Source organism: Pristis pectinata, chromosome 2 (genome assembly GCF_009764475.1).
Source record: "Pristis pectinata isolate sPriPec2 chromosome 2, sPriPec2.1.pri, whole genome shotgun sequence".
NCBI classification, from domain to species: Eukaryota; Metazoa; Chordata; class Chondrichthyes; order Rhinopristiformes; family Pristidae; genus Pristis; species Pristis pectinata.
The window spans coordinates 2,003,981-2,027,972 of NC_067406.1; the positions used below are offsets into that span (position 1 = coordinate 2,003,981).

Consider the following 23,992-nt stretch of genomic DNA (forward strand, 5'->3'; position numbering starts at 1 on the left):
CAGGGCAGTCGGAGTGAGTCACAGCCGGAGGTTACAGTCGGAGCGAGTCATATTCAGAGGGGGTCACAGTTGGCGAGTGTCACAGTCGGAGTGAGGAACAGCCAGAGCGAGCTACAGTCAGACCGAGGCACAGCCAGAGAGCATCACGGTCGGAGGAGGTCACAGTCGGAGCAAGGCACAGCTAGAGAGGGTCACAGTCGGAGCAAGGCACAGCCGGAGTGGGTCACAGTCGGAGCGAGGCACAGCCGGAGTGGGTCACCGTCGGACTGGGTCACAACCAGAGTGTAGGAGGCTGTGCTGCGCGAGGAACCGGCCGGGATCCATGAAGGTCGCCAGGAGGCTCCATTGTGGTGAGGATGGAACAGGTTAAGGAGATTTCTCAGGACAAGGAGGTGCGAGGGAGGAGCGACGGGGGCAGGAAGGTGCACAGGGTGCTGCCCCGATCAGACCCCGTCCACAGGTAGGCACCGGGACACACCTCACCACCCCCCCCCCCCAGATAGACCTGGGGGCGTCTGTCAGGGGGCGGGGGGGGGGGAGGTGGGGAAGAGAGGGAGGAGGGAGTTGTCAGGGGAGGGGGGAGGAGAGAGTGTGTTGGGGAGGGGGCGGGGGGGGGAGGGAAAGGGTGGGGGCGTGTGGCATAATAAATGCTGGCCTTTCCAGGTGCAGTGTGGAAGGATTAGAAGGGAGTTTGGACTGAGATAAGGGATTTCCTCCTTCAGAGGGCTGTGGGTGTGTGGAGTTCTCCCAGAGGGAGGGGATGCTGAGATCTGAGGCTGACTGCCGGACATCTATAGAGTCACAGCACGGAAACAGGCCCCTCGGCCCAACTGGTCCATGCTGACCAAATTTCCCATCTAAGTTAGTCCCATTTGTCCGCATTTGGCCCACATTCCTCTAAACCTGTTCCGCACAGCAGACACCCTGCTTGGGTCTGGTTTCCCCGCCCCGTGAGCACTGCGTCCACTCGCCAGACCAGCAGAAGTGCAGGTGAATGGCTGCTTCGCCAGGAGATGGCGAGTCGGTGGGGTGGGGCTGGAAGGGTGAAACCCCCTTTGGAATGTGTGGGGGAGGCAAGGAGATACAATATGGGGTTCAAGGGTCTGCAGGTATTGTTGGGGTGTTGGCAGTCTGCTGGTGGAGTTGAGCTGTGCTGGTGTGGTTGGTCTGGGAGTCTGCTGGTAACATTGGACTGTGCTGGGAATGTAGGAGGTGTGAAGTAGTTTCTGGGCTTCAGCTGGTGGTATTGGAGTGTGCTGGTGGGATTGGAGTGATCTGGTGGTATTGGAGAGTGCTGGTGGGATTGGAGTGATCTGGTGGGATTGGAGCTGAGGTCTCCTCATGCCTGAGCAGGAGCCCAGGGCAGAGCTGGGGTTCCTGTGGAGGGAAGCTCCCTCCATGGAGTCACAGAGTTAAACAGCGCAGAAGCAGGCCCTTCAGCCCAGCATCCATGCTAACCCAGGTGCCTTCCTGAGCCAGTCCCATATCCCTCGAAACCTCTCCTATCCACGTACCTGTCCAAGAGTGTCTCTACCACTCGTTCCGTACACTCACCACCCATATTGCTTGAGAAAACTTTCCTGAACACACTTAACAAATTCCAACCCATCTAATCCCTCCACACTAAGGCAGTCCCAGTCAATATTAGGGAAGTTTAAATCACCTACTATTACAGTCCTATTATTCCTACACCAATCTGCTATCTCCTTACATTTTTGCTCCTCTAGTATCACGTCGGTAGTTCTGTTCTCCTCACTGCTGGCATTCCTCCTTCCTGATACATCTCCATTCCCGAATCTCAGACTCCAGCTCATCAACTCCAGGCTGAGCTTACTTTAGCTGTCGACACTGCAGTCATGGTCACCATTGGATTTAGTGATCCACCCCCTATCCTCCCCTCCCCTCCCCTCCTCCCCTCCTCCCTCCTCCCCTCCCCTCCGACACACCCCAGTTCTGTGCACACACCACACACTGCTCTCAGAGAACAGGATGCCACAATCACAGAGCCCTTGATCCAGGGCCACATTAATATTAACAGCGATCAGTACCCTGTGTCACCTGCCTTCAGTTAACCAGCTTTAGCTGGTTAGTCACTGGTGATTACCAGGGCTATTTGTTTACCACTGAACCTTACAAACTATCAGATGAGGAGAATGTAACTACAAATTTAAATTGAAGCAATAGATTCTTAAAATGAAATTAAAATCACCCGTCACTCACCACAACCCACACTCTGTGTGAAGTGCACAGAGGGTGCTTTTCAAAACAGCAGGGAGAGAGTGCTGTACTGAGGGAGGGGCAGTACTGAGGGAGGGTCACACTGTGGGAGGGGTGGTACTGAGGAAGAGTCACTGTGGGAGGGGTGGTACCGGGGGAGTGTTTAATGTGGGAGGGGTGAGTCAGAGCCCTGGGCTGGAAGGTTCTGGGGGCAGAGTTGGGCTGTTGACCGCAGGCTGTGTTACTCACACCCTGGGCTGGGACCATCCCACCACTGACCACATTCACTGCCAATCATCCTGCTGCAGAGACGGGCCTGTCACTCAATCCATCCTGCCTTCTCCAGCTAAAATTATGGCTGGTTATTTTTAACCCTGGGCACAGGCTCTCTGCCCGTGTAAGGCCTGAGCAGATTAATAACTACTCCAGCCGTAATGTGTTGGAGAGTGCCGGCTCCAAGGGGTCGAGGGCCATAAATCTCCTGGGATTAACAGGTCACCAGGGCTCAGCACCCACACCCAGCTCATTCCCTGCTGAGGTCAGACTTGTGACACAGTGAAGCTCCCTCTACACCGTCCCATCACACACCCCCGGGGTAAGACACAGAGCATAGTTCCCTCTACACCGTCCCATCACATACCCCCAGGGTCAGACACAGAGTGTAGTTCCCTCTACACCATCCCATCACACACTCCCAGGGTAAGAAACACAGTGAAGCTCCCTCCACACGGTCCCATCACACACTCCCGGGGTCAGACACAGAATGAAGCTCCTTCTACACCATCCTATCACACACTCTTGGGGTCGTACAGGCCCTTCGGCCCACATTGTTGTGCCAACATTTTATCCAGCTCTAAGATCTATCTAACCCTTCCCTCCCACATAGCCCCCTATTTCTCTATCATTCATGTGTCGATCTAAAAGTCTCTTAAATGTCCCTAATGTATCTGCCCCCACAACCTCTGCCGGCAGTGCGTTCCACACACCCACCACTCTCTGTGTAAAAAAACTTACCCCTGACATCCCCCTTATACCTTCCTCCAATCACCTTAAAATTATGTCCCCTCGTGTTAGCCATTGTCACACTGGGAAAAAGTCTCTGACTGCCCACTCGATCTATGCCTCTTATCATCTTGTACACCTCTATCAAGTCACCTCTCATCCTCCTTCTCTCCAAAGAGAAAAGCCCTAGCTCGCTCAACCTATCCTCATAAGACATGCTCTCCAAATCAGGCAGCATCCTGGTAAATCTCCTCTGCACCCTCTCTAAAGCTTTCACACCCTTTCTATAATGAGCCAACCAGAACTGAACACAATACTCCAAGTGTGGTCTGACCAGAGTTCTATAGAGCTGCAACATTACCTCACAGTTCTTGAACTCAATACCCCGACTAATGAAGGCCAACACTACATACGCCTTCTTAACAACCCTATTGAACTGCGTGGCCACCTTGAGGGATCTATGGACATGGACCCCAAGATCCCTCTGTTCCTCCACACTGCTAAGAGTCCTGCCTTTAACCTTGTATTCTGCCTTCGAATTCGATCTCCCGAAGTGTATCACTTCACACTAATCCAGGTTGAACTCCATCTGCCACTTCTCAGCCCAGCTCTGCATTCTATCAACATCCTGTTGTAATCTACAGCAACCTTCTACACTATCCACAACACCACCAACCTTTGTATCATCAGCAAACTTACTAACCCACCCTTCCACACCCTCATCCAAGTCATCTATAAAAATCACAAAGAGCAGGGGGTCCCAGAACAGATCCCTGCGGAACATCACTGGTCACCAACCTCCAGGCAGAATATGCTAAATTTACCATCACCCTCTGTCTTCTATTGACGAGCCAATTCTGAATCCACACAGCCAAGTTTCCCTGGATCCTATGCCTCCTAACTTTCTGAATAAGCCTTCCATGAGGAACCTTGTCAAACACCTTACTAAAATCCATGTACACCACATCCACTGCTCTACCTTCATCAATGTGCTTTGTCACATCCTCAAAGAATTCAATCAGGCTTGTGAGGCATGACCTGCCCCTCACAAAGCCATGCTGACTGTTCCTATTCAGCCTATGCTTCTCCAAATGCCCATAAATCCTGTCTCTAAGAATCTTCTCCAGTAATTTGCCCACCACTGAAGTAAGACTCACTGGTCTGTAATTCCCAGGGTTATCCCTACTCCCTTTCTTAAACAAAGGAACAACATTTGCCACCCTCCAGTCATCCGGCACTACTCCTGTGGCCAGCGAGGACACAAAGATCGTTGCTAAAGGTGCAGCAATATCTTCCCTAGGTTCCCGTAATAACCTTGGATATATCCCATCCGGCCCCGGTGACTTATCTATCCTAATGTTTTTCAATAGTTCCAGCACATCCTCTTTCCTCACGTCGACATGCCCCAGTGTATCAGTCCGTCATACGCCATCCTCACAAACGTCAAGGTCTCTTTCTCTGGTGAATACCAAAGCAAAGTATTCATTAAGGACCTCCCCTACTTCTTCCGACTCCAGGCACGTTTCCTCTTTTATCCCTGATCGGTCCTACCCTCACTCTTGTCATCCTCCTATTCTTCACATACGTGTAGAACGCCTTGGGGTTTTCCTTGATCCTACTCGCCAAGGACTTCTCATGCCCCCTTCTAGCTCTCCTAAGTCCATTCTTAAGTAATCTCCTTCCTTCCTCTTGACACTAATCCGGGTTGCACTCCATCTGCGACTTCTCAGCCCAGCTCTGCATTCTATCAATATCCTGTTGTAATCTACAGCAACCTTCTACACTATCCACAACACGAGATTCTACATCTCGTGTCAACCACGGTTCCTTCACTCTCCCATCCTTACCCTGCCTCAATGGGACAAACTGATCCTGAACCCCATGCAAGTATTCCTTAAACAACCTCCACACTTCCACTGTGCACTTCCCCAAGAACGTCTGTTCCCAGTTTATGCTCCCAAGTTCCTGCCTAATTGCATCATAATTCCCCCTCACCCAGTTAAATACTTTCCCATATTGTCTGCTCCTATCCCTCTCCAAGGCCATGGGAAAGGTCAAGGAATTATGGTCACTCCAAAATGCTCTCCCACCCAGAGATCTGAAACCTGATCAGGCTCATTGCCTAGTACCAGGTCCAGTATGGCCTCTCCTCTAGTCGGCCTGTCTACATATTGTGTCAGGAATCCTTCCTGTACACACCGAACAAACTCTGCCCCATCTATCCCCTTTACACTAAGGAGATGCCAATCAATATTAGGGAAGTTGAAATCACCCATGACAACAACCCTGTTATTTTTGCACCTCTCCAAAATCTGCCTCCCGATCTGCTCCTCAGCATCTCTGCTGCTAGTGGGGGGTCTGTAGAATACTCCCAATAGAGTGATCGCTCCCTTCCTGTTTCTGACTTCCACCCACACTGACTCAGTGGACAATTCCTCCAGGACATCCTCCCTTTCTACAGCTGTGACACTGTCCCTGATCAGCAAAGCCACCCCCCCACCTCTTTTACCTCCGTCCCTGTCCCTTTTGAAACATCTAAACCCAGGAATATCCAGCAGCCATTCCTGCCCTTGCGACAGCCAAGTCTCTGTAATGGCCACAACATTGTAGTTCCATGTACTTGCCCACGCTCTAGGTTTATCACTCTTGTTCCTGATCATCAGACACAGAGTGAAGCTCCCTCTACACCGTCCCATCACACACTCCTGGGTCAGACACAGAGTGAAGCTCCCTCCGCACCGTCCCATCACACACTCCCGGGGTCAGACACAGGGTGAAGCTCCCTCTTCACCGTCCCATCACACACTCCCGGGGTCAGACACAGGGTGAAGCTCCCTCTACACCGTCCCATCACACACTCCTGGGTCAGACACAGAGTGAAGGTCCCTCCACACCATCCCATCACACACTCCCGGGTCAGACACAGGGTGAAGCTCCCTGCCTCACTCCCCTTGCTGTGCAGCACAAGCCAGGCCTGATCACACAGCCCCAGTGGGATCAGGTGGGTGATGTCTCAGAGCCTCTCAGCTCGCTGGGTCCCTGTTGGGTCCCGGCCGTGATCCAGATGAAAGAGCGGTGGTGCTGCTGATGGTGGGTCTGGTCCGTGTTCAGGTCAGGATACCCTCGCTACAGTATGACGGGCAGCTGCCCTGACCGATGACGCTTCCTTGGCTCTGGGACAGCTGGGAGCTATTTGAGGAGCTCAATCAGATTCTTCAAATTGTCTCACAGACTGCTTATTAACGCAATTCATGAGCTGACACAGCAGTAACCTGTGAGCAGCGAGAACGGTTGTTGGAATCACATCCCAGCAGCCCAGTCACCCACCCTCCCCCTGCAGCGGAGGGGACACAGTGCACCACTGACTGCTCCAGATCTGTGGGTTCCAATCCCACCACAGCCCTTGGGGAAAGCTGCTGACAGCGATCATCCCCTCCTGCTGCTGACAGCGATCATCCCCTCCTACAGCTGAGTGCCTCGTTCACATCTAGGTCACTCATGCCCTCCACATCTGTGTGTTAGCAAAGCCCTCAGTTCCGGACAGGCAACAACCCCTACCCTGCCGACACGGGTAGGGACAGGTCTGGTAGTGGCTTACCTGGTTTGTATACCTGGCCTGTGTGTACACCTGGCTTGTTGTACCTGATGTACCTGCCTTGTGTGTCACCGGTCTCTGGCTGAGTACTGTGTAGCATCACACGTGCAGGGAGCTGTGGTTAATCCGACGTGTTGGTGTGCTCGCACACCTGACCATCGTGCTCACACACACAGTGCGGGAGCTGTGAGCCCACAGCCCACCACACTCCCCGTGAACATTCCTTGTCACACCCCTTCCTGAATCCCCAGACAGTGAGGTGTCTGGTCTGGTGGTCAGCCTGACCCCTCCCAGGCCCAGACCCCCTCCCAGTCCCAGACCCCCCTCCTGAATCCCCAGGGTCAGGTGTCCGGCGGTTCAGCCCAGAACCGGTCAGAGGCAGGTGGGAGGCTGCAGCCGATCCTGGGGAGCAGGTGATGGGAGTGGGCTCAGAGTGGGAGACTGGGACGGCAGCGAGAGGACGGGAGCAAGTGAGTGGCAATGTAAATGGGGAGGGGCGGCTGGAGGTGGGAGGGGTTACAGCTCCCGAGGTTTGGGTGTGTCCGGAGGGATGTGCAGAGGGGGAGGGAGGAGGAGATCACTGGGAAACTGGAGTGGCCGGTAACCAGGGCTGTCTGCTTTCCACTGCACACATCCAGAGAGACAGAACACAGCACAGGAACAGGCCCTTAGGCCCAACATGTCTGTGCTGAGCATGATGCCGAATTATGCCATCTGCTTGTACCAGATCCACATCCCTCCAGTCCCTGCACATTCATGTGTCTGCCTGACAGCCTCTGTCGTATCTGCCTCCACCACCACCCCTGGCAGCCCATTCCAGGCACCCACCGCTCTCTGTGTAAAAACTTGCCCCGCATATTTCCTTTAAACTTTCCCCCTCTCACCTTAAAACTCTGTCCTCTGGTACTGGATATTTCCACCCTGGGAAAAGACTCTGATTGTCTCCTCTATCTGTGCCTCTCATAATTTATAAACCTCTATCAGGTATCCCCTCAGCCTCCGTCGCTCCAGGGAAAACAACCCAAGTTTGTCCAACCTCTCCTAATCCAGGCAGCATCCTGGTGAACCTCTTCTGCACCCTCTCCAAAGCCTCCACATCCTTTCTGTAACGGGGCGACCAGAACTGCAGACAATAAAATATGAGACTGGCCTTCAAAACTATTTCACCTCTCCTGTTGGAAATCAGATAAAAAAATAAAATTGCTGGAAATCCTCTGCAGGTCAGGCAGCGTCTGTGGAGACTGTACCGATCTCTCCATCTCTAGGACACTAGCAAATGAGGAATATGGGGAAGGTCCCAGAAAATGGGAAATTAGGAGAGGTCCCAGTATGTGAGGGATTAGGAGAGGGTCCCAGTAAGTGGGGAATTGGGGGAGGTCCCAGAGAATGGGGTATGGTGTAGAAGGTCCCAGTAAATGGGGAATTTGCGGACATTAATAAATGGGAATTAAGGGAGACCAGGAATTGGGGTTGGTCCCTGGTAAATGAAATTCCCGGAATTGGGAATTAGGGGAGAGCTTTGGCAAATGGAGACTTAGCAGAGAGCACCATAAATAGGAAATTTGGGGGTCCAGATAAATGGGTAATTAGTTGTGTAAATGGGGGAGGTCCCAGTAAATGGGGGAATTAGGGGAGGGCACCAGTAAAAGGGAAATTAGGGAGGTGGTATCCCATGGTGATGTATTGAACAGTTCTCTTATACAATGAGATGGACTCTTGACCTCACAGTTACCTTGTTGTGACCTTGCACCTTATTGTCTACCTGCACTGCACTTCCCTATAGCTGTGACACTTTACCCTGTATTCTGTTGTTGTTTTCCCTGTACTACCTCAATGCACTGTGTGATAATTGATCTCCATGGACAGTATGCAAGACACGTTTTTCACTGTACCTCGGTACATGTGACAATAATAAACCAATTCAAATACCAGTACCAGGGGAATTACAGCAGGGTCCTAGTGAATGGCCCCAGAATTACTGGAGGGATTCAGTAAAGGGGGAATTGCGTTTGGGTCCATGGGGAATTAGAGGAGTGCCAGTAATTGGGAATTTAAGGGGGTTTCCTATAAATTAGGGAATAGGGAAGTATTCTAGCAAATGGGGAATTCGGAGAGGATCCCAGTGAATGGGAATTAGAGGATGGTCCCAGTAACTATGTAACTAGGGGGATGTCCTGGTAACAGGCAAAGGATCCTGCAGATGTGAAATGGGGGGATTGGGGTGAATCTGTAAATGGGGCATTAGGGGAGGGTCCCAGTAAATGGGAATTAGTGGAGGTTTTAGGAAGGGCCTGGGAAATAAGGAATTAGGGGGAAGTTCTGGCAAATGGGGAATGAAGTAGGAACCCCTGTAAAGGAGGTGTTGGGGGGGGGTCAATAAATGGAGCATTAGGGGACAGTCCCAGTAAAATGGGGGAATGGGAAGGGTACCAATAGATGGGGAATTAGTGGAGAATCAGTGGAGGGTGCCTGCAAATGAGAAATTTAGGGAATGTCCCATGAATGAAGGGTTAACGATGGTCCCGGTAATTGGGGAATTAGGAGACAGCTTGTGGCTGATACCCGCTACTAGAGTGTGGGAGGGCCCTGGGGATTTTTGGTGGAACCTTTCACCAGGGACAGTTCCTCGGGATGTTTCCTGCTGCAGGAGTTTGCTGGTCACACTGAGTTCACCTGGTGGTTCAGCAGTCAGTGGGTAGAGCAGTGGAACTCTGATCACAGGGTTGGAGGTGAGTGGTAGGAGTGTGAGAGGGGATCTGAGAGGGAATTGTTTCACCCGGAGGGGGTGTTGGAATCTGAACACTGCCTGAGGAGACAGTGGAGGCAAAGACTCACAACTTTTGAGAAGAATCTGGACGAGCATTTGAACAGCCAAGGCTATGGACCAAGTGCTGGTAAATGGGATTAGTGTGGAGTAGAACAGCTAGCAAGGACATGATGGGCTGAATGGCCTGGTTGTGTGCTGTACAACTCTGCACCTCTCGCCCACTCTCCACCTCTGGCCTTCTACACTGTTCAACATCAGCCTGAGGGACTGAGCCTCATCTTCTGACCAGCACCTTACAACCCGCAGGATTCAGTTCAACAGGTCCAGGTGATCAGCCTTTCATCCTTCTCTCCCCCCCCCCCCCCACACCACACTCCCTCCCTCTCTCAGTCACCTCTCATCTCCACCTCTCTCCTTCCCTCTCTCCCCCTCTCTTTCTCCCCCAACCTCCCTCTCTCCCTCGCTCTCTCTCTCTCTCCCCACATCCAGTTGTATTTCTCTCCTCCTCTGGTAGTTCTGGTTGTGTCCTCCTCCTGTTGACACCTCCCCTGGCCACATCCAGTCACTCACTGCCCTCCCAGCCACCTCACCACTTGGGTCACTCACTCTGCCTTGTCCAGGGCAGTGGTGCTGAGACAGGAGATCGGCTGTGATCTTACATAGTGGGACAGACTTGAGGGGCTGAATGGCCTATTTCTGCTGCTTTGTTTGTCCGAATGTCCTTCTGCCTCCACCGTCTCACTTTCTCCTTTATGCTCTCTGCTTTATTTCTGCAATCCCCGATTGATTCTGTTCCCAACCCCGACAGATTGGGGTGTGGGGGGTGGGGGGGGGAAGCGGGGGTCAAGTTCTGTTGCAGGATCTTGACCCAAAACATCGACTATCCCTCTGCACAGATGCTGCCTGACCCGCGGGGCTCCTGTAGCAATTTGTTTGTTGCTCCAGATTCCAGTAGCTGCCCCCTGCTGTGTGTCCACCTCTGTCAGATCTCTCAACTCCAATCCGAGGAGAGCATCCCGGTTTATCCAGTTGCCTTACTGAGACGACAGCAGGAGTGCCGCGGACAGGTCCGGTCTCCTTGCCCAAGGAAGGATGGACTTGCCATGGAGGGAGGGTGGTGAGGATTCACCAGACTGTTCCAGCGATGGGGGGGCCTTGCCATGTGAGGGGAGAGTGGACTGGGGTTCAGACGGGTGAGGGGAGAGTGGGCTGGGCTCAGACCTCTGGGGTTCAGAAGGATGAGAGGAGATCTCATTGAAACTTACAACGTGCGTAAAAGGGCTTGAAAGAGCTGGTGCAGGGAGGGTGTTTCCCCTGGCTGAGGGGGTCTGGGACCAGGGTTCATGCCTCAGAGAAAGGGGGCAACCTCATTCTCCTCATTGTGATGCTCTTGTCAAACGGAGGTTGTGGGAGAGAAGGCTAACATTTCAGGCCCATCGCCTAGTCTACAACCAGCCCCCCCGGGCCAGTCCAGACCGTCTGACCCAGTCCCATACTTCCCAAACTCCCGACGGAAAAGGGACGAGACCACGTCACCAGCTTCCAGAAAGTTCTTCCCCAACCGACATGGACGATCGAGGAAGCATTGGTTGATCACAGTGCCCATGATCCACAGAAACAGAACACAGGAGCAGGAGAAGGCCATTCAGCCCTTTGAGGTGGTGCTGCCATTCAATATGATCATGGCTGAACCTCAACACCATATCCCTGCACCCTCTTATGTCTCCCTTCTTGAATTGGTAAATTGGTTTATTATTTTCACATGTACTGAGACATAGTGAAAGACCTGCGGTCCTGGGCAGAGCAGTTGCCGTACCAGGCCGTGATGCATTCTATAGCATGCTTTCTATGGTGCATCAATAAATATTGGTGAGGGTCCAAGGGGACATGCCAGATTTCTTTAGCCTCCTGAGGAAGTAGAGACGCTAGTGAGCTTTCTTGGCCGAGGTGTCTACGTGGTTGGACCAGGACAGGCTGTTGGTGATGTTCACTCCTGGGAACTTGAAGCTCTCAACCCCCTCGACCTCAGCACCATTGACGTAGACAGGAGTGTGTTCACCAACCCCCTTCCTGAAGTCAATGACCAGCTCCTTTGTTTTGTTGACATTGAGGGAAAGGTTGTTGTCATGACACCATTCCACTAAGCTCTCTATCTCCTTCCTGTACTCGTCGTTAGTTAAGTATCTTCAGCGATTTGCCCTCCACCTCCCTCTGGGGAGAGAATTTCTCCAGTTCACCACCTTCAGTGGAGACACTTCCCCTCCTCTCAATCTCACTGTAACCTCAGCGAAGGGGGTAGCTCTGCCCTATATCCAGCCTGTCGAGCCCTGGAGGAATTTTGTACATTTCAGTGAGATCCCCTCTCATTTTTCTAAAGTCTAGTGAATTCATGCCCAGTTGACCCAAAGTTTCCTCATGTGTCTCCACCAGTGAGGAGTTAGTCCAGTGAATCTTCACTGAGATCCTTCCGTGGCTTCCTTACTTCAGTAAAGGGACCAAAAGTGTCCACAACACTCCCTGTGCCACCTCACCGAGGTCCTGTAGCAGAGTGTAGCAAGACTTCCCGGTGACACAAGAGATGCTGGAATCTGGAGCAGCAAACAACAGATGCAGGGTTTCAATCCGAAACGTCAAGTTCCTTCCCCCCCACAGATGCTGCTTGACCCACTGAGTCCCTCCAGCAGGTTGTTAGTTAGTCAGACATCCCCGCTGCTGTACTCAGGTCCTCTGACAAGGAAGGTCAACGTACCATCTGCCTTCCTCCCTGCTTCTGGCACCTACACGTTTGCTCCCAGTGACTGAGGAACAGGACACCCAGTTCCTTACAGACAGTCTCTCACCAGGCACATGTACCTCCTGTGACTGCCAGACCCAAATCTTTCTGCTATCCCTGCTGATGTGAGACCTCTCCACTCATGCTTGGGCTCTGTCTCCGGTTTCCCATTGTACGACCCAGGTCCAGACCCGACCTCCCATTCCAACAATGATCCAGTTATTTTCTCCAAATCCCTGTGAATGTCATCAATCTCTCTTCAACTCATCACCCGGCACATCTTGCAGAAATACAAGCCTGTGCCCTCCAATCACTGAAATGGTGCAAACATCAGTCAGCCACATTGGAGCCCGGGGAATTTCAGTCACTCCCATGCTCAGGGACGCCTTGCATTCACCAACCCCTTCCAATGGCCAAACCGACATCAAGTCACCACATGCACAACGTCCTGTACAAACCTCGCATTGGGAATGCTGTCGAATGCCTTCGGAAAGTCAATGGGAATATTCTGTCTTACTTGTTCAGCCTCAAAGATCCTGGGAAATCTGCGGGACATAAGCTGCTGCATCGTACTCCATTGTGGGACTGATTTATGGGCATCGTGCTTTTCAGACCAGTGTTGATTTAAAGGGTGTGACAGGTTGGATTTGGGGAGGATATATCGGCTGAGGAGCCTGGAACCAGGGATTACAGAATAAGGGGAAGGGGTCAAGGAACAAAAGAGTCTGCCGATGCTGGAATCTGGAACATAGAACACAATGCTGGAAGAACTCGGTGGGTCAGGCAGCATCTGTGGAGGCTAAAGGGGCATTTGATGTTTCTGGTCGAGACCTTTCAGGACACGAAATGTCGACTTACGCCTTTTGCTTCCAGTTCTTCAAGACCAAAGTGACCTTACAGAGGTGTGTAACATCATGAGGGGCATAGACAGGGTGAATGTGCACAGTCTTTTTCTCAAGGTTGGGGAATCAGGAACTAGAGGGCACAGGTTTAAGGTGAGAGGGGAAAGATTTAATAGGAACTGTTTTTTACACAAAGGGTGGTATGTATGTGGAACAAACTGCCAGAGGAAGTGGGTGAGGCAGCTACATTAACAACATTTAAAAGACAGCTGGACAGGTCCATGGATAGGAAGGGTTCAGAGGTATATGGGCCAAATGTGGAGAAATGGGATTAACTTGAATGGGGCATCCTGGTCAGCATGGACCGGTTGGGCCGAAGGGCCTGTTCCTGAGCTGTGTGACTCTACAACTAAGGGGTTGGCCATTTAAGACTGAAGTGAGGAGACATTTTCACAGGGTTTGGAATTCTCTACCTCAGAGGGCTCTGGAAGCTCAGTCACTGAGTTCATTCAAAATGGAGAATGACACCATGAAAATTTGTGGCTTTATGAGTGACGAGGGAGTCAGTCTCAGGCTACAGAACGTTGATCAACATTGAAGTGGGCAGAGCCATGGCAGCTGGAACTTCATCCTGATAAGTGTGAGATGATGGTCTATAGGGGGGTCAAATGAGGGTAGGACAGACACCCTGAACAGTAGGGCCCCAGGGAATATTGAGGAACAAAGGAAGTCCAAGGCTCCCTGAGGGTGGCAGCACAGGTAGACATGGTGGTGAAGATGGTACACAGGATGGTTGCCTTCATTATCTGGGGCAAGAATCTCAGTGTACAACTTTATAAGACATTGGTTTGGCCACAGCTGCGGCACTGGGTGCAGTTCTGGTCACCGCACTATAGGAAGGACGTAATGGCCCTGGAGAGGGTGTGGAGGAAATTCACCGGGATGTTGCCAGGGATAGAGTGTCTCAGTTATGAGGAGAGACTGGCTTTGTTCTCCCTGGAGCGGAGGAGGCTGAGGGGGGACCTGATAGGTACAAAACTTTGAGAAGCATAGATGGTGGAAATCTTTTCCCCCCGGCAGGGGTGTCTAAAACTCAAGAGCATAGATCAAAGATGAGGAATAAGAGGTTTAGATTGGATCTGAGGGAGAATTTTATTCCCCCGGAGGGGGCGGGGGCAGTGGGGGGAGGGGGTTGGAATCTGGAACGCACTCCCTGAGGGGGTGGTGGAGGCAGAGACTCTCACAGCATTGAAGATGTATCTGTCCAAACATTTCAATCTCCAAGGGAGAGATGGCTGCAGACCATGTGCCGGTCAATGGGATCAGTATTGGTGACTACTTAATGGTCAGCATGGGCATGTTGGGCTGAAGGGCCTGTTTCTGAGCAATAGATTTCTGAATATCAAGGGATACGGGGATGGGGCAGGAACACGGCACTGAGGTAGAAGATCAGCCATGTAGCAGGCTTCGATGGGCCGAGTTGCCTACTCCGGCTCCTAGTTTCTTATTTCCTTGCGTTATGCTCTCAGGAAAGGCCGCACAGGTTGGTGCACGGTTCTCCTGGTCGAGATGCCTAGCCAAGGTCTTCAAGACTCTGAAGGAGTTTGGAGAGGTTGTCTTTAGAGAAGAGGTTCACACAGGAGGGAGGCCAGAATTTGGTGCCATTTATATGGGGTAGTTGGAGGTCACAGTCATACAGCACAGAAACAGGCCCTTCAGCCCAACTAGTCCATGCTGACCAAGGTGCCCATCTAAGCCAGTCCCATTTGCCTGCATTTGGCCCATATCCCTCTAAACCTTTCCTATCCATGGACCTGTCCAAGTACCTTTTAAATGCTGTTAATGTACCTGCCTCACCCACTTCCTCTGGCAGCTCGTTCCATATACTCACCACCCTATGAGGTTGCACCTCTTATTCCTATTAAATCTTTCCCCTCTCACCTTAAACCTGTGCCCTCTAGTTCTTAATTCCCCAACCCTGGGAAAAAGACTGAGCTCATTCACCCTATCTATACCCCTCTATAAAATCAGTGCAATGAGTAAAGTCCCAACCTGCTCAACCTCTCTCCATAACTCAGTCCGTCAAGTCCCAGCAACATCTTTATGTCTTTTCTGCACTTTCCAGCTTAATGGCATCTTTAACAGGGTGAACAAAACTGAACATAATATTACAAATGTGGCCTCACCAACATCTTGTACAACATAACATTACAACTTCTACACTCCGTGCCCTGACTGATGAAGGCCAGTGTGACAAAAGCCACCTTCACCGCCGTCTACCTCTGACGCCACTTTCAGGGAACCATGTACTTGTACTCCCGGGTCCCCCTGTTCTACAACACTCCCCAGGGCCCTGCTGTTCACTGTGAAATTCCTACCCTCATTTGTCTTCCCAAAATGCAACACATCGCACTTATCCAAACTAAACGCCATTTACCATTCCTTGGCCCACTGACCCGGCTGATCAAGATCTCACTGTAAACCCTGAGAATTTGGGGTTCACTCCTACGGGGAGTGCGTGAGGAGAATTACATCGAGGAAGAGGGTAGGTGGGGGGTAGGAAGCTCCCATGGAAGGAAACAGTGACATGGGGCATTTGAACTGCCAAGGCATAGATGTAAGTGTAAGTGTGGGTAAATGCGACTGGTGTGGATGGGTACAATGGTCAGCATGGATATGATGGACCGAAGGGTCTGTTCCTATGCTGTACAACTCAATGATGCTATGAGCGGCTGGATCAAATGGAATCCTTCTGTGCAGTCACTGGAATGATTCAGAGCAGTCAATGCAATGGCCTCGCTTTCCCCCGCATGTCGGATTGGGGAGGAAGTTCTCAGGAACACCCCCCTCCTCTGCTGCCCCGGCCCTACGTGAAGCAGAGTTTGGATATTTCCCCTCCAGTTCTCCTGGAGTCTCACGAGTCACTCCCAAAGCACTGCCGAGACAGACCGATTGGCGCATGTAACCAAGCAGCCCCAGAGGGCCTCATTAATTAGATCCTGCAATGTAAATAGAAGCGGCAGAGGGACATTCCACAGCAGTGATGTCAGGTCAGGAGTGGGATCTTTTACATCCGCATGTGTTTTAATAGCTCTCAGTATAAACCCTGTTTATTTCTCTATGACGTGTGATGTTGACTGTTTGTAAAATAATTAGTGTTGCTGTTCCTGGCAGCTGATGAGATCTATGGGTTGACCTTCAGTCTGGGACCCTGCCTGAAACCCTAGCTCCCCGGAAACCCAACACCATTTGGAATGGCATCGTTGTCACGGTAATCTCTCCTGCCTCCAGAATGGAAAACAGGGTCTCACAGGGAACAAGGTTCCCGGGTCCAGGAACTGGTCAGGTCAGGGGTCCACCAGCCACTTGTGGCACTGATTCCTAATCCAGGCTGGGACAGTGGTGTCTGTGCTGAGGAAGGGCTGCTCTGATGTGTGGGTTGTCCTGTCGCACTGTCTCTGCAATGTCGGAGGCTGAAGGGAGACCTGATCAAACTTTATAAAGTTATGAGAGGCATAGATACAGTAGACAGAGTCTTTTTCCCGGGGTCGAAATGTCAAATACTAGAGGACATGCATTTAAAGTGAGGGGGGAAAGTTCTTTACACAGAGAGTGGTGGGTGCCTGGAACGGCTGCCAGTGGTAATGGTGGAAACAGATACGACAGTGGCGTTTAAGAGGCTGTTAGACAGACACATGAGTGTGCAGGGAGTGGAGGGATGTGGATCACGTGCAGGCAGAAGGGATTAGTTTAACTCAGCATCATATTCAGCACAGACATCGTGGGCAAAAGGCCCCTTCCTGTGCTGTGCTGTTCTGTGTTCTTCAGAGACCACAGGCTTAAGGTGAGAGGAAGGAGTTTTAAAGGAGATCTGAGGGGTCAGTTTTCACACAGGGAGTGTTTGATACCTGGAACATGCTGCCAGAGGAGGCGTTGGAATCAGGTACAATCACTATGTGTGAGAGGTGTTTAGACAGACACTTACATGGACAAGGTGGGGAAGGATACGGTCCTAATGCAGGCAAATGGGATGAGTGTGGATGGGAAAAAAGGTTAGCATGGACGTGATGGGCTGAAGGGCCTGTTTCTATTCTGTTATGGTTCTACGACTCTAATGTCACCAAAGCTCTTGTCTGCTGTTTATGGGAGCTTGCTGTGCTCTGCCGTCCTTCCACATTCCTGCAGTCACTGCACTCCAGAAGGAAACCATTGATGTGAAGCTTTGGTATGATCTGAAGTTGTGAAAGGTCAAAGTCAAAGTCGGGTTTATTGTCATCTTCACAAGACCATGTGAGCACAGGTGCAATGAAAGACTTACCTGCAGCAGCATCACAGGCACAGAGCATCAGGTACACAACATTCATAAGATAAACATAAACATAAATTATGCACAATTTTTACAAGAAAACACAATTAGATCAAAAAAAAAGAGTCCATTTCAGTGCAAAGCGATCATAATGTTGCTAAACTGTAGTGATTAGGGCTGTGCTGGTTGGTTCAAGAACTGAATGGTTGAAGCTGGTCTTGAACCTGGTGGTGTGGGACTTCAGGCTTCTGTACCTCCTGCCCGATGGGAGCTGTGAGAAGATGGCACGGCCCGGATGGTGGGGATCTTTGATGATGGACATTGCCTTCCTGAGGCAGAGCCTCCTGTAGATACTCGTGATGGTGGGGAGGGATGTGCCCATGATGTATTGGGCTGAGTGCACGACTCTCTGCAGCTTCTTACATTCCTGTGCATTCGAATTGCCGTCCCAGACCGTGATGCAACCAGTCAGGACACTTTCAACAGTACATCTGTAGAAGTTTGTTAGAATGTTCGGTGACAAGCCGAACCTCCTCAACCCTCTAAGACACTGGTGCACCCTCCTTGTGATTGCATCTATGTGCTGGGCTCAGGACAGGTTGCCCGATATGTTAAGCCCCAGGAATTTAAATGCTGACTCTCTCCATCGCTGACCCCTCAATGTAGACCGGTGGACGTTTGCCCTCCTTCCCCTTCCTGAAGTCAACAATCAGCTCTTTAGTTTTGCTGACACTGACTGAGAGGTTGTTGTGGTAGCACCACTTGCTCCAGTAAGCTGACTCATCGCCACCTGTGATTCGTCTGATAACAGTAGCGACGTCGGAGAGTTTGAAGATTAGTACTGGTTTAATATTGTCACATGTACTGAGGTACAATGAAAAACTTGTCTTGCATACCGTTCATACAGATCAGTTCATTACACAGTGCATTGAGGTAGTACAGGGTAAAACAATAACAGAATGCAGAATAATGTGTTACAGTACAGAGAAAGTGCAGTGCAGGCAGACAATAAGGTGCAAGGTCATAACGAGGTAGATTGTGAGATCAGGAGTCCATCTTATTGTACTAGAGAACCGTTCAATAGTCTTATAACAGTGGGATAGAAGCTGTCCTTGAGCCTGGTGGTATGTGCTTTCAGGCTTTTGTATCTGTCTGATGGGAGGGGGAGAGAAGAGAGAATGTCCTGGGTGGGTGGGGTCTTTGATTATGTTGGCTGCTTTACTGAGGCAGCGAGAAGTGTAGACAGAGTCCATGGAGGGGAGGCTGGTTTCTGTGATGTGCTGAGCTGTGTCCACAATTCTCTGCAGTTTCTTGTGGTCCCGGGCAGAGCAGTTGCCATACCAAGCCGGGATGCATCTGGATAGGATGCTTTCTATGGTACGTTGATAAAAATTTGTGAGGGTCGATGGGGATATGCCAGATTTGTTTAGACTTCTGAGGAAGTAGAGGCGCTGGTGAGCTTTCTTGGCTGTAGTTGGACCAGGGCAGGCTATTGGTGATGTTCACTCTTGAAGCTCTCAACCCTCTCGATCTCAGCGCCGTTGATGTAGACAGGAGCGTGTACACCGCCCCCTTTCCTGAAGTCAATGACCAGCTCTTTTGTTTTGCTGACATTGAGGGAGAGGTTATTGTCATGACACCACGTCACTAGGCTCTCTATCTCCTTCCTGTACTCCAACTCATCGTTATTTGAGATATGACCCACTACAGCCAGGACATTTGTCCACAGGTCCATTGAGTAACGAAGACCTTTCCTATACTAGGAATGTAGAAGCAGTAGGCCATTCGGCCCCTCAAGGCTGCTTCACCACTCATGGGATCATGATTAATCCCATGTCTCACTCACTCTCCAAGCACAGTCGGTGATCTTCATTTCTGATTCTCTCTTGAGTCCAAAGATCCATCGATCTCAGCCTTGTAAATACGAGCATCCATGGGAGATTGGCTCCCTCTGCTGGGGGATTGTTCCCTCCCAGATCTATCCCTCTCTTTCTCTCTCCCCCTCTCCCTCTCCCTCTCTTCCTCTCCCCCTCTTCCTCTCCCCCTCTCCCTCTCCCTCTCTCCCTCTCCCTCTCTCCCTCTCTCCCTCTTACAACCTGTCTTCCTTTTTAAACAATTCTATTCCGGTTAGGACTGTGTCTGACCTCCAAGTATCTGATCTACAGTAATAGAGTCCATGGAAACAGGCCCTTTGGCCCAACTCGTCCATGCCAACCATGTTGCCCAGTGAGCTGGTCCCATCTGCCTGCGTTTGGCCCATAGCCCTCTAAACCTCTCCTCTCCATGTCCTTATCTAGATGGCTTTTAAATGTTGCTAATGTGCCTGCCTCAACCACTATTTCTGGCAGCTCATTCCAAATACGCACCACCCTTTGTATTGAAGAAGCTGCCCCTGACGTCCCTTTCAAATCTCTCACTGCTGATCTCTTGTTTTTAGCGTCCCCTCCCTGGGAAAAAGACTGTGTGCTTTCACCCTGTTTATTCCCCTCGTGATCTTGTATACCTCTATCAGGTCACCCCTCAATCTCCTGCATTCCAGGGAATAAAGTCCTAGGCTACGTAACGTCTCCTTGTAACTCCAGGCAACATCGTGGTTAACCTTTGGGGGCCTCAGTCTCATCAGCATGGCCTCTGATTTATTCATCAAATTTTTATCCAGGATCTCAACCCCTCTGAAGCCCTCCCCTCTCTGTCTCTGCCATCACTCCAGCCCCACCATAGTCCAGGACCTTGGTCCATCTCCAGTTCTTGCCTCTTCAAGACCGAGTTTAATTTCTCCGCCAGCCAAGCCTTCAGCTGAGACACCCCTTCAATCCAGATTTGGTGCAGTGAGTTGAGCTGCTGCCTCACAGCTCCAGAGGCCCAGGTTCAGTACTGACCTCGAGTGCTGTCTGTGTGGAGTTTGCACGTTCTCCTTGTGGCCACCTGGGTTTACCCCCGGGTGCTCCAGCTTCCTCCCACATCCCAAAGTTCTAGTTCAGTGGGTTAATTGGCTGCTGTAAGTTGCCCCCATTGTGTGAGTGAGGGGTAGAATCTGGGGGGAGTTGATGGGAAACTGGGGGAGTTAGGGGAGGATTAGTGAGGATCCCGAGGAGCCACCTGGACGAAGTTGTGCCTCTGACAGCAGATGCACAATAAATGCACAATAAATGCAGAGCTTTTTAGTTTTTAGCTTTTTAGTTCGGTCGTGGAAATGATACAGATATGATGAAGGGGGAACTACATGAGGGAGAATGGAAGAGATGGTTTACTGACGGGGTTGGATAGAGACAAGATAAAGATGCACGGGATCCATGGTGACTTGACTGGGTTCAGGGTTGGTGTGCTCACAGAGACAGAGGGCAGCGGTTGTTGAAGCCATTCACCAATCAGTGCTGAAGTAGAGGTCCATTAACAACAAGGTGTATTTCAGAGCTCAACCTAACTGATGCATCAGGAGAACCCAGACCATTACCTGGTTTACAGAGTTGTGGGAATATAAACCATTACAGAGCTTAGCATACGCCATCAATGTTCCGTAAACACAATGTTGTCAGGCACACCACGACAATACATTTTACCGCAGAACAAGAACACATTGTCCTTACTTGTGCAACTGCAACATCGCTAAACCTGCCAAACTCTGTTAACCTGCCTAATTATATTAACTGGCTAATCGTCCCTCTTACAGTCCTGAACCTGCCTGACGATATTATTCTCCTAGCTGTCCCTCTCACAGCAGTGGAAGGGTGTTATTTCTGGCTGGAGGTCGTAACCTGGACTACACCGTGTGTACAGTTTTGGTTACCCTGTTATAGGCATCATTAAACTGGAAAGATTGCAAAGAAGATTTATGAGAATGTTGCCAGGACTTGAGGGCCTGAGTTACAGAGAGAGGTCAGGCAAGCTGGGATTTTATTCCTTGGAGTGAAGAAGACTGAGGGTTGACCTGATAGAGGTGTATAAAATCATGAGGGGTATAGATAGGGTGAACGTGCACAGTCTTTTTCCCAGGATAGGGGAGTATAAAACTGGAGGGCATGAGTGTAATGCAAGAGGGGAAAGATTTACAAGGGACCTGAGAGGCAATTTCAAACAGAGGGTGGTGCGAACAGGCTGCCAGAGGAAGTGGTTAAGGTGGGTATATTAAAAGGCAAGGTCAAACTCAAGTTTATTGTCAGATGCACAAGTCTATGTGTGCACAGGTGCAATGAAAAACTTACTTGCAGCAGCATCACAGGCACAGAGCATCAGATAAGCAGCATTCAAAAGAAAGTCATAAATTAAACATAAATTATACACAATCTTTACAAGAAAGAACACAATTAGAACAAAAAAGTCCTTTGTAGTGCAAAGTGATCAAAGTGGTCATTTAAAAGTCATTCGGACAGGTTCATGGATAGGGAAGGTTCAGAGGGATATGGGCCAAACACAGGCAAATGGGACTGGCTTAGGTGGGCATCTTGGTCAGCATGGGCAAATTGGTCCGAAGGGCCTGTGATATGACTATATCTGGAACGTGCTGCTGGAGGAGGTGGTGGAATCAGATACAAATACTCCGTTTAAAGGTATCTGGAGAGACACGTGAATAGGCAGAGAAGGTACAGACCTAATGTGCGTAAATGGGATTAGTGTAGATGGACAAAAAGGTCAGCATGGACAAGTTGGGCCGAAGGGCCTGCTTCTGTGCTGTACGATTACATAGAACATAGAACAGTACAGCACAGAACAGGCCTTTCGGCCCACAATGTTGTGCCGACATAGCTATTCCCTCCTACCTACAGAATGCCCATGTCCCTCCATTTTCCTCTCATTCATGTGCCCATCCAAGCCCCTCTTAAAAGTCCCCAATGAATTTGCCTCCACCACCCTATCAGGAAACGCATTCCAGGCATCCACCACTCTCTGAGTAAAAAAAGTACCCCTCATGTCTGTTCTGAACCTACTCCCTCTCACCTTAAATGCATGCCCTCTGGTATTGGATCACTCAATAATGGGAGAAAGATATTGCTTGTCCACCCTATCTATGCCCCTCATAATTTTATACACTTCCAACAGATCACCCCTCAGCCTTCGCCGCTCCAGAGAAAAGAGCCCAAGTTTGTCCAGCCTCTCCTGATAGCACATGCCCTCTAATCCAGGCAGCATCCTAGTAAACCTCCTCTGCACCCTCTCTAAAGCCTCAACATCCTTCCTGTAGTGAGGTGACCAGAATTGCACATAATACTCTAAATGCGGCCTAACCAGAGTTCTATAGAGATGCATCATAACTTCTTGACTCCTATACTCAATACCCCAATTAATAAATGCAAGCATTCCATAAGCCTTCTTAACCACCCTATCTACCTGTGTAGCCACTTTCAATGAGTCATGGACTTGCACCCCAAGGTCTCGCTGCTCTTCAACACTGTTAAGGGCCTTGCCTCTTGACATTAGTCCTACCAAGGTGCAACACCTCACATTTACCCGGGTTAAACTCCATCTGCCATTTCTCTGCCCACATCTGCAGCTGATCTCTCACGCTGTGTCCGTCGCCAGTCTTCCACACTATTCACAGCTCCACCAATCTTGGTATTGTCTGCAAACTTACTAACCCATCCATCAACATACTCATCCAGCTCATTTATGTACGTCACAAACAGCAGAGGTCCCAGCACAGATCCCTGCGGAACACCATTACTCACAGGCTTCCAGCCCGAATAAGTCCCTTCAACCACCACCCTCTGTCTCCTGTGGGCAAGCCAGTTCTGGATGCACACAGCCAATTCTCCACTGACCCCATGCATCCCAACTTTCTTGATCAACCAATTATGTGGGACCTTGTCAAATGCCTTACTGAAGTCCATATAGACGACATCCACAGCTCTACCTTCATCAATCTCTCTCGTCACCCTGTCAAAAAACTCAGCCAGGTTAGTAAGACATGACTTGCACCGTACAAAGCCATGCTGACTTTCCCTAAAAAAGCCATTGGATTCCAGGTGTTCGTATATTCTATCTCTAAGAATTTCCTCCAGCAATTTCCCGACAACTGACGTGAGACTCACCAGTCTATAGTTCCCTGGATTTTCCCTTGTTCCTTTCTTAAATAGAGGAACAACATTAGCCACTCGCCAGTCCTCCGGGACCTCACCCGTGGTCAAAGAGGACACAAAGATACTGGTCAAGGCCCCAGCAATTTCCTCTCTCATCTCCCTCAGTAACCTGGGGTATATCCCATCAGGCCCCAGGGACTTATCCACCTTAATACTGTTTAGGAGACCTAACACTACCTCCTCATTGACCTCTAAATGCCCTAACATGTTTCCACCCTCAGTTCCAATTTCTGTGTCCTGCATGTCCCTTTCCTAGGTAAATACTGATGAGAAATACTCATTCAGAACCTCAGCCATATCCTCTGCATCCAAACATAGATTTCATTCTACATCCTTAAGTGGTCCTACCCTTTCCCTCGTTATCTTCTTATTCCTTACAGAGGTATAGAATGCCTTTGGATTCTCCTTAATCCTAC

The 23,992-nt window shown here is 50.4% G+C and overlaps 1 protein-coding gene across 1 annotated transcript in view; it reads left to right on the forward strand.

Moving 5' to 3' along the window:
• Positions 1–356: 356 nt before the first annotated feature.
• znf638 (zinc finger protein 638) overlaps positions 357–23,992 on the forward strand; it is a 134,453-nt gene continuing 110,817 nt past the window's right edge. The window contains exon 1 of the mRNA XM_052032860.1: positions 357–460. Coding sequence (XP_051888820.1) covers positions 357–460 — 104 coding nt within the window. The remainder of the gene's footprint in view (positions 461–23,992) is intronic.